The sequence below is a fragment of the Zingiber officinale genome, chromosome 6B (assembly GCF_018446385.1).
Source record: "Zingiber officinale cultivar Zhangliang chromosome 6B, Zo_v1.1, whole genome shotgun sequence".
Taxonomy (NCBI): Eukaryota; Viridiplantae; Streptophyta; class Magnoliopsida; order Zingiberales; family Zingiberaceae; genus Zingiber; species Zingiber officinale.
The window spans coordinates 20,742,604-20,753,770 of NC_055996.1; the positions used below are offsets into that span (position 1 = coordinate 20,742,604).

The 11,167-nt window shown below is 36.5% G+C and overlaps 1 protein-coding gene across 2 annotated transcripts; it reads right to left on the reverse strand.

Annotated features, from left to right (window-relative positions):
* Positions 1 to 1,706: 1,706 nt before the first annotated feature.
* On the reverse strand, positions 1,707 to 10,113 carry LOC121992207. Of its 2 annotated transcripts, none has more exons than XM_042546417.1 (11): positions 9,686 to 10,113; positions 9,457 to 9,577; positions 8,257 to 8,342; positions 6,731 to 7,139; positions 6,551 to 6,651; positions 6,143 to 6,209; positions 3,715 to 3,942; positions 2,895 to 3,344; positions 2,574 to 2,646; positions 2,095 to 2,361; positions 1,707 to 2,000 (listed from the first exon to the last, which is right to left on the reverse strand). In XM_042546417.1, the coding sequence occupies exons 1-10, from the start codon at positions 10,084 to 10,086 to the stop codon at positions 2,114 to 2,116; spliced, it is 2,184 nt and encodes a 727-aa protein (XP_042402351.1). In that variant the 5' UTR covers positions 10,087 to 10,113; the 3' UTR covers positions 1,707 to 2,000; positions 2,095 to 2,113. The 2 variants fall into 2 exon arrangements, with proteins under 2 accessions (XP_042402351.1, XP_042402352.1); XM_042546418.1 differs by having other exon boundaries at positions 1,707 to 2,014.
* Positions 10,114 to 11,167: the final 1,054 nt, after the last annotated feature.

Sequence of the window (11,167 nt, forward strand, 5' to 3'; positions counted from 1 at the left end):
AACTAAGGAATCATGCATTTTTATCTAAGCATTTTAATATTTGATCATCAACCTAGGATGCCACTTTTTGATAAATATCATTGTCCTTAATTACAAAAAACAATAATACATTATGGCATACATCAAAATGAATAAGTTTCAAAAGAAAACTTATTGTAACTATATGATGTATGTATGACATGACATAGTATTTTTATTTTTCATAATAAATATGAATGCAAAATATGATGATATAGCATATAATGAGAAAACAATCATAGTAATTTAGCATAAATATATCTACCTAAATTATCTATCTAAGTATCCCTAATTAATTTGCTAAGCTAAAAATTAATCCTAAGTTGCCCTCATTATTAAGGAAAATGTCAAAAATCTCAACTTGACATTTCTTTCCCCTTTTCCTATTTATGTCAATTTAAATTAATCACAATTTATCAAATTTTGGTGCATTTTTCTCTTCTGAAAGATTAAACACTTAAATCATTTTCATTTTTAAGGAGTACAACTACCTTGAAAATGTCCTCCAAGTGTCAACTTCTTCAAGGTTAGGTTAACTAACATTCCAATTGAAGTTGACACTAGCTCTCTAAACTCATCTAGGGTGTAGAGAACACACCCCTAGGAACCCAAAATTGATTGTTACTCCTTGGATGTTCTAGGTATTCACTAGGAATAACTTCCCTTGATACCTTCCTAATGACCTTCCTAGATTTCTCAGAAACCTTGGTCATGCTAGATTCCTCTTGGTCAACTCTAGGGATAACTTTCCTTGTGACCTTCTTAGTGACTTTCTTAGGCTTCTTAGAAGTCTTAGTCACGTTGGTCTTCTCAAGGTTAACTCTAAGGATGACCTTCCTTGTAACTTTGACTTGACCCCTAGACCCCTAGACCTAGGATTGATTCCATAATTATATAGAACCCTATGATATGATGTCACATCTTTCTTGACTTTAGATTTGTATCTCAAATATTACGATTCAAGTTTGAGTCAACTCAAATTTAATTAAATTGATAACTTTGACTAGAAAAATTGTATGATGAGCAATTTTTATGGATGTTGATGCATGGCATCCATAGGCATGATGCGACCGGAGCTCGTGATGAAGTCGACAATTCTTGTATCATGGTCGGACTTCTGTGGATTTACAGCCTCAGCATTGTCATGATCGTAAGCACCAGGATCAGGGCCAAGTCATACTACCTTTGCACATCTCTCTTCTGACCTGGATTATGGCCTTGCGGGACTTTCAGCCGGTATGGTCATTGGCGCCGTCGGAGATGGAATCAGGTTAGGTCCTCTTTAACATCCTTCTAGCTTCCACAGTGCTGAATTGATCAACTGCTCCTATGTCAGATGTTATATCTTCCCATTTTTAGCATAAGATTGATCAACTGCTCATTGTTTTGATCAACAATGGGCGAGCATTTTATAACATCTCTCAAAGTTCTTATGGAGTTAATTAGATTGAGAACGATGGGGATTGTCTCAATAAGATAAGAAATTGTGGCCAAACACACTGATTTCTTCCTTATCGTTTTGTTTAGTTGTGGCAAAACACTGAAAACACTAAACTCTATTGCTGAGCCAACCAACCGCATCTGAAGCTGCTTGTAGGTATGATTCTCACACTCATCTTTGTGGAAGCTCTCGCCCTCCGCGACCTCATCATTGGCATTATCGTTTTTGAACAAAATCTGGTTGGACCTGGCTCTGAAACGGTTTATGTTACAAATCTAAGACTACTGTACAATTATACTATTCAAAAGTTACAGTTTTCCTGACTATTCAGGAACCTTTGTCACCCATTCTATCTATGGACAAAGCCTGCCATTGAGCATACATTACTCGAACTCCAATAGACATCCAACACTAGTGACGATTTAATCTCTGGCATATTTCTAAGTTTGCGTAGAGTGATGATATTCGAGTATTCGTATTCAACACGAACACAACGGAGATTGAGAGTTCACGTATCAAAACTTTTAATGGATCTGTCTATCTGCAAATAGTTAACTGGGCAATGATCAAACTAACAATCAGTAAAAATGCCTTGTGTGGAACAAGAAAACTGCAAAGATGCAAGAAGGCATTACCACACCAAGTGTAGTAGTGCTACTCCACCCAGTTAATGTCCAGATCTTTTAGTTTCATGAGCCATTTTTGTGTATCTTGAGCAATTAGTGGCTTGCTTGACCTCTTTTCTTGGGTGGTCAGTTCCCTGGATGCTGAGATATTGTTCTGCTCGTCTTGCTCGACGACAACTGATCTTCTCCTAGGGTATCTCAGTTCGAGTGACAGGAGGCGGGAAACCTCCTGAAGCCCTCCCCATTTTTCTAGAGCTCGAGTTATGTCATAGCGTCCTACCAAAAGAAATGAGCGAGCGTATGGAAATATCAGTCCATTATCTTCTCAGTTAGAACAGTAGATGAATAAAATATTCGTTTATAGAATTGACACAATTGTTTATGTTCATTTGTTATGCAAAAAAATTATTAATTAACCACATTGATCAAATACTCAGGTAAGTATCAGTAGGAATCTATGAAAAGGATGAATGTTCTTTGTTGCTAACCTGCACGCTCCAAAGACCTCCTACTGGGCATGTAAGCAGGATCCATCCCCCAGTTTTTCTGGAACCGACTGATCTGTATCACAAAAGCAAGTAATTTTACCAATAATCAGTAACCAACATGGTTTGCTGGAGATGATTAAATCCAATATACAATAAATTGTAGAAGAAAGATTCAGCATGGTTCCCTTGATGATGATCGAGCTTCTTATGGTATGCACAAGGAGAAAAGAGTGGCAATGATCTACTACTATCTAGCTTTAACTGGAAAATGGGGAAAAGGAAAAAAGATAACTAAAACTGCTTGAGGAATTTCCATTTTACCTCCTCTTGTAGATTTTCCAAGTTATCCCAGTAACCCCTGGGTTTTCGATGTTTATAGGCAAGGGACAAGTTCATCAAGTCTGCAATCCTCCTAAATCCGCCCATGCGAGTTATCGCCTTCTCAATATCCACTCTTCTGTGCATACGAAGCTGCTTTCTCATTGGCATAAACCCAGCTTGACCATATCTTAAAATAAATGCTGTAAGCTCTGTCTTAAGAATTTCAATATCGCCCTGTAAACCAGGGACTTTTGGTCTTTGCCGAACACCATGCAAAGAATTACCATTAAGGGCAGGCTGATCCAATGCACCCTCACTTGCATACAAGGAACTATCATCTGGATCAACATGGTCGTCAGAATGATTCTCTTGTTCACTATTTACAGATACTTTTTTTTCAACAAAATCACGGATGGAACATAAATTTGATGGTAGATCTTCATAAATAACCTGAAAAATTAGATATCTTTATTATTATTCATCAAAGACAACAAAATAAGCACTTGCAAAAGGCCAACTAAATTACTGCAATTTGTAATACCAGATTAACAGATCACAATATGTATAGCCATTTGACAGTAATTACTTCAACAACTTGAGATTTAGTAATACCTAAAATGCCCAATATGATTGATATCGTTATTCTGCTGATAAATATACCTTGTTTGTGGAAGAAAAAAAAAGCCAAGTATTCAAAGAGTCATTTGGCGGATTTTCAATATCTAGGATCATGATCATGAAGGTACAAATATAGCATCATTGCTTCCTTCCATAAGTTGTAAAATAACTATCACAATGAAAGTATCGGAAATGCATAGACCTCCTCCAAGATAGCTTCTGAGAGGAAGGTATCTTTGTGCATTCTTGATTCTACAATATACTTCAATAAAGTATGCTGATCACCCAGCTGCTCCAGAATCCAATTCCCCCGGAATGAATCAAAGTCTCCTTCAACTTGCTCAAATTTGATTTTGTGCTCATAATCTTCACATAAATCTAAAATCACGCGTGCATGAAGCACCATATACAACAGGCCTTTGCAACCCTCCTGCAAACATAATTTACTGAAATCTTAAGAATGTAAAAATTACAAAGCTGCCAAAACATTTCAAGACAACTAATTTCCATGAAGACAAAAGACTATGGTTTAATCAGAAATCTTTCATCAACAATCAAAGCACTACTACAACATAATATGTTGGGTTTTTCGGGATACTAAACATATGTTTTACAATAAAACACGCAGCAGTGGAGGCGAAAACAAGTTTCTAAAATTTATTACATGCATCCCAAAATGACAAGATCACAATTGACATGTGTAGACATAGACATAAATCAAAATAGTTGTTTAGATGTTATACCTTTCTTATGACGCTTAGAGAAAAAAGCATCAACGAGCAAACCTTACAAGATTTGCCTCTATTAGCATCCACGACGAATAGTCTACAAGACGACTTTGCAAACCACAAGTTGTCTCTCCATTTGATACTAGCCAAAATAAAGAGACGACACAAAAGAGAAGAGAGAGGGCCAGCGGTAAGGAGGGGTCTGGCCAAACCATTTGGCCGGTGGCACACAAAGGAAGGTCGGCAATCATTGGCCGGCACAAGAGGAAGGGGGCACCAAGGGGGAGCCAGTGATACACAAGGCCGGTGACACAAGGTGGCGGTGGCACAAAGTGGGTGGCTCCTCTAGGGTGGGCGGCACAACAAGAGGAGAAGAATAATACCCTCAATTCATTAATTCTTCTCTTATTCTATGGAGAGGTATTTATATAGCTCTTCATTAAGACTTGTGTAGCAAGTCAAAACCAAGCCCAAGCCCAAGCCCAAGCCCAAGCCTAAGCCCACATCATATGTGTTGGCTTAACTCACCTACAAGAGATGTGAACTAAAACCAAATCCATGTCTCATGAGTAGGCCCAACCCACCTACAAGAGGCGTAGCCCGTAAGCGCTTCTGACGCGGCAAATACTTTCCATATTTACCTTTGACGGGTTCAACTAAACTTAATCTCTTTCTCTCTTAAGACATACTCGTAGTACATGTGACCCAATAGGTTCCCGTTATGTTGGTCATGTATAATTAACCATTAATTATGAATTAGTGGCACCTATTAGTACATCATGATCCCCAATTGACCAAAAAATCATAGTTGATTTCAAAACATCTTCTGAACTTTTCAGCAACTACAGTTATTAATGCATTTGTTCCTTTCACTCATCTTATACCCACTTGGTTCGATACATGGTCCAAGTTATAGTTCCTTGTCCTATAGATTCAAATTAGATCATCCTCTTGACGTGTTTGCTTTGGCCAAAGACTTATGAGTAATAATCCTGACAAGAGGTCATAGGATATACGTCTCCTTATAAAAGGAGTGATGAATCCTTTGTGGATTATTCAAACACCTTCGGCATATTGACTTATACCCAATTATCGCAGATTAACACCTCCTATGAGATGTCCTACTAGTATATGACCAAGATGACTTGAAGACCTCAAGTCTAGAAACTTGCACTCGAGTTGTAATGAGATCTTCATTGTCATGTATAGAACCACATAAAATCTTATAGCAGGTCATATCCAATGAACTAGTTACCCTTAACCAATATCCAAATATTAACTCTCAATATCCCAATATTTCCAGGCAGTGAGGACTGACTGTTTGGCTAAACCAAGAAGCATAACATATGTTAGTCTTATAGAATTGATGATATTCAATCTCATCAATTCATCGATTAGGGAATATTTCAATACATACATAATTACACATGGAGAGATACCAACTAATTAAGATCCGATCACAATTTCTCTCATGCTATGCATTGTATTGAGGACTTCATTAATTAAGTTTAAGATCAATATCATATACATATAAAATACACACTCAAATCAAGAATTTTATTTATCCAATAAATAATACAAATATCTTAGACATTATTTCCAGGCTATGTCATATTGCCGACACATTTAACTTTTAGAACACATAATCTCAGTATTGCTCTTGAAGCTCCAAATCATAAAGATAGACAAAAAAGATAATTGGAGTTCTTAACCTTCCTTTTGAAAAGATCACAGTGTTAACCGCTAAGAAGGTCAGTGAACAAACAATTAGATTTAGCATCACTGTATCTAAGAAGTGAACATGTAAGATTGTCAAGAACAATGTTTAACCTTAAATCATAATACTAAAAACTCAATGTGGTAGCACATGACAACAAAAGCTGCAAGACTGTTTGTTTCTACCTGTAGAATGCGAACCTTGTTCTTATCTCTATATAGAATTTTGCTAATTGCCAAATTCGGAACAATCCTGTAATAAAAGGTTTAATTAAGTGCAAGATAAAGAAACAAAAGTGACATAAATGAACTAATAGAATAAGAGATTGTGTAAACAGAGGTTGGGGAGAAAAAGAAAAACCAGTTGTTGATCACTACTAAAAATAAATAAGTACGAGAGAAGCATCACAATATATGTTAAGTTTGTCACTTGACATTCAGAAATGCATGGTAGCATATAAATTCTCTTCTGACATCTCAGAATGGACATTGGAAAAAGCCTATTAAAAAAATAGTTTTTCTACATTGAAGGGGAAAACACTTATGGAGAACATTTCATAGCAACCAATGAAAGTAGAAGATAAAGACCCTCACTCAGGTAACGTCTCGTACGCAGTTAAGACACTCCAAACTTCTTGAACTGGTGCCTTGATGGTAACACTAGCCATAACACATCGATGAGCCCCTCCATTTTCCTTCATACATAGTCATTAAGTAAACTAAGATGTGAATCAATATGTAATAAAAGCATACAAGTTTAAGGTAAATGATTACCAACAGGCCGTCAATTCTACGAAGATGAATTTCATCGACCATGCATTGCCTATCAAGTCTGCATGCGTTTCCATAAACACCCCACTTTGCACTTGGCTCAGTCGAGGGTGAAGAAAGCACAGAACCTAAAGGCTTCACAGGTTTCTTTAAGCTATTAGGCAGTCTCTGAGTCTTGGATGCAGAACCAAACCTACCCAAGGATGATGAATATAAATCACTTAAAGTTGTATTCATTCCATTCGTAGATATGATTTCCTTCTGAATTTCTTCAAATATTCGCTCAGCTCTCCAAGCAATTGCTCGTAGATTTACTGGAAGATCAGATCTGATAATTCTCTCAAGAAAAATTGTTGGAAAGTTAAATCTAGGCACAACCGTCACTTCATAGGATAAAGTTGCCATTGAAGACCTGTAAGACAATGAATTAAATCATAGCTGCAGGATATAAATTCTTTGAACAATACATATCAGCAGATGAAGACAGAAACATTGCTAATCTTTTTACATTGAAATGTGTAAAAAAAAATCAGATAATATTTCCATCAAATAATGCACAAAGCAAACAATGTCATAGTAATAGTTCATCCATCCCCATTAACAAAAAGTGTTGTGTATCCAATTAAGCAACCAAGCGTTATAGTTCATACATTATCATCAGATCTTTTGTTGCATGTCCATTGTCTAAGCCCTTCTTACGACTTAGGTAGCTGTCAAACAGATAAATTTTTATCATTAAAAGCAAAGGAAAAAAGTTGTAACACATGGAAGGCATGACATGAACCAACATGACAACTTTGGGATAGTTTGCTGATTTGATCATCAGTTCTAAATCTTTTGGAATGTTGCCAAGATCCGAGGAATGTTAGCATTGAGGAAAGGGCTCAGTGCAAGACATTTGACTCTACAATTGGTTTCAACTAAAAAAATCAAATATATAGTTGATGGTTCACAAGTGTAACCAACAGAGACAGAGAGTTGCTACCAAACTACCCTGAAAATTCATGAGTCTATACAACTACCCAAATTTAGAGCATAATTCATTGTCATTGGATTAAGGAACCCACGTAAGGGAATTCCAATCTACATATACCAAGCAAAGTGAACTTCTTGAATGTGATTGTTGACAATTCAATGAGCAAAATATAATTGTTAAAACTTATTTTAGATTATAATCATGTGAACTGATTAAAAATTCAAAAATGGTTGCAACTTTCATAAGCAAGTTAATAGATAGACAAAAAAAAAAAAAACAGTTCAATGCATGAAGCTCCCGCCATGCAGGGTCCCGGGGAAGGATCCATTGTACGCAATCTTACCCTGCTTTTTGTAAGAGGTTGTTTCTAGGATTTGAACCCGTGACCTTTTGGCCACAAAACAACAACTTTACCGTTGCGTCAAGGCTCCCCTTCTAAGTTAATAGATAGACAACTCATAAAAATGAGCAGAAAGAGGGAAAAAAATGATTAATTGCTTTGCAGGAGTGGCATCAATTGGAGTCAGAAGAAAATGGTGCTAATCAAACATACCTTGGGCCTGCTTTCACAGTCCATTTCCCTTCAAACTTATTAAAATCTCCATCAACCATTGAGAAGTGAAGCTCACTCCCATTAGCCTATGCCAAAAAAATACAAATAGAATCGTGGTATTTATGTTGATTACTAATTCAACAAATTTAAGAAAGTAAAATGGGATCAGCTGTCAAACTGACAAGCCAAATTAATATATTCTTAGTGGAAAAGAGAAAGAGTCATGCTACCATACAAAGGAATATTTGTACTTGCATTGCATGAGAGGCAGTTGCCATAGTCGAAAAAAAACGGAAGCATAACTCACATTTTCTGACTAAAATGGATATATGCAACAAACGGACCCTTCTTGATTGTATAACACCTTTTTGTCATTCTTTGACTTTTTAATGAAACTATATCCGCCAAACAAAATGTATAACTACACAATGCATCAAAGACTTTCATTGAAAAGAAATAAATGACTTTCTGGATATAAAGATGCTGTGTCGGTATCTTTTTTCAGTTTTCTGACAACGTTTTTGCTCATATGAAAGGTTCCTGACAACTTTTGATGACCATGTAAATTAATTTTTTTTCAGTGACTGTCATTACAGAACACTTACAAACAGTGTCCACACATCAATATATAGAATCCCAGTTTATGGAGTTGGATCAGACCTGATTTTTTTTACTGTTTCATCAAACAGAAAACTTATGTTTGGCGAGTATCTAACAAACCTTGAGAATTGAGATTACTTGGAAAGGAAAACTCATCTCAACTTACACAACCATCAGCTGCTGGATAAACAGGTAATGACAAACTGTCATGTACCATCTTCATTTCTTGACTAATATCGTTACACAGAATTACTCTTTGGCAAATCATAGGATAGTGCAATTATTAGTTTCTTCCTTGTGATTAGTGATAATCACGGTTTGATGAATGCATTTAAATTAGAAAGTGTGATCTAACAATTTGGATCTTAAGTGTGCATCTAAGGTAATCTGTAGATCTTACTCTGCATGATGAAATAGGGAGACCAGATATGGATTTGGAATTGAGCAGAGCTAAGTGGAGCTGTCGTTCAATGTGCCAAGGTGTCGATCACAAAAAGTCAATAAAGCATTGAAGACCATGCGGCCATTGCCTAATTTAAACTAGAAAAATGAAAGAAAAAAAAACTCCAAACTTGTTACTTTTGTTGATAATGCACATACCGAGTTTGGAAATTCCTGGAGGTCCAAGACAACCCGAGCCTCAATGTGCCAATAGAGCGCACGCTGCAACCCTCTCTGCTCCAACCATATACGCCCCTTGTGTGGACAAGGAATCCTCTCACTACACCGCATTTTTTTTTTGTATTATTAAAAAAACAAACAAAGCGCCAAAATAGCAACGAAAAAATTACACTTTTTAACCTAACCATCTCAGGAGAACAATGAATACCTATAGATGAGATTGGGGATGAAATCAGCGAGCCGCTCATAATCCGTGAGGACGCTCCACACCGACTCGACGTCGGCATTGACGAGGATCCACGCCTGAACCCGCCTCTCCCGCCAAGAGACAACGTCGACCTCACAGTGCACTTCCTCCGTGCCTCCTCCACCTCCTCCTCCAGATCTTTCCCCTCTTCTCGCACCTTGCTCTTTCTTCTTCCCCTTGTGGGGCTGGTTCTTGGGGCCGGGATCGGCTCCGTCGAGCGATCTGGAGAAGAAGGCCCTGCAATCGGGGAGGGAACTCGGAGGATGAGAGCAGAGGATGCCTGGGCTTCTCCCAGCGGAGAGGTACGGGGAGTGGAGGCGGCGGACGGTAACGGGTGGGTGCGATAAGGCAGAGGCTTTCATGGGAGTGAAGCCGCGAGCAGCGCCAGTGCCGGTGTGAACTAAAAACAATCGAGATTACTCATTTAATATTTTTAAAAATATATTTTTTTAAAAAAAACTATTTATTTATTGTGTGGCTGAGATGGATTGAGCCAGGAACCAACGCTTACAGCCACTCGTGGCCCTGGCTGGAAGTATCATTTCATAACGCACTTAGTAAAGGACACTGAGTAAATTAAAAAAAAATCAACAATCATAATTTTAATTTACATGCAGTCTTTGTGTTAAAAAAAAAAATTTATTTTCATTTTTTACATGTAAAATTTCATTTACTTTAATTTTTTCATACAAATATCATTATCTAATTACCCTTCAAATTTTATAGGTACAAAAAAAAAAATCCAAAAATGAATATAATTCCTCTTAAATTCAGCACTTTAAACTAGAATCTAATATATTTCTATCAAAATTTAGCACTTTAAACTAGCATCCAGTATATTTCTATCAAAATTAGCCCCTCATATCTTTTTTAGGTATAAAAAATCTAAAAATAAGTATAATTCCTTTTAAATTCGGCACTTTAAATTAGATTTTAGTATATTTTCTATCAAATTGAACATGACTTTTGTCCTACTTAATATAATTTCTTCTAAATTCAGCACAATTCAAAGAAAATCTAATATATTTTCTATCCAATTGAGTATCATTTAAAGAAAATCTAATATATTTTTCATCTAATTGAAGTAGAAAAAGAATCGTGCTCAATTTGATAGAAAATATACTGAATTCTAGTTTAATAGGCTGGATTTAAGAAAAATTATACTCATTTTTAAAATTTTTATACCTGAAAATATCAAGGGCGATTAGGTAAATTAATATCTATTATATTTGACTAGGGAGTGGAAACAAAGATTTTTGGTCAATGGGGATTGCATGCAAAGTTGAGTTTATGATTGGGGACTACATGCAAATTTACCCACCAACACTCACACAAAAAGGACTGTGAGTACCAAGAATATCTTGTAGGTCGCATTATGATTCTATCATGCCTCTCCCAATCTATTATTACTCGAAAAGAAAAAAGGAATCGGTTGTCACCGAT

Coding starts and splice junctions, on each gene's coding strand:
- LOC121992207 (XM_042546417.1), bottom strand. CDS start 10,086: ATGAAAGCCTCTGCCTTATCGCACCCACCCGTTACCGTCCGCCGCCTC. Junction 7,140..8,256: donor ACTGTGAAAGCAGGCCCAAG/GTATGTTTGATT, acceptor ATTGTCTTACAG/GTCTTCAATGGCAACTTTAT. Junction 6,210..6,550: donor GCGTACGAGACGTTACCTGA/GTGAGGGTCTTT, acceptor CTTTTATTACAG/GATTGTTCCGAATTTGGCAA.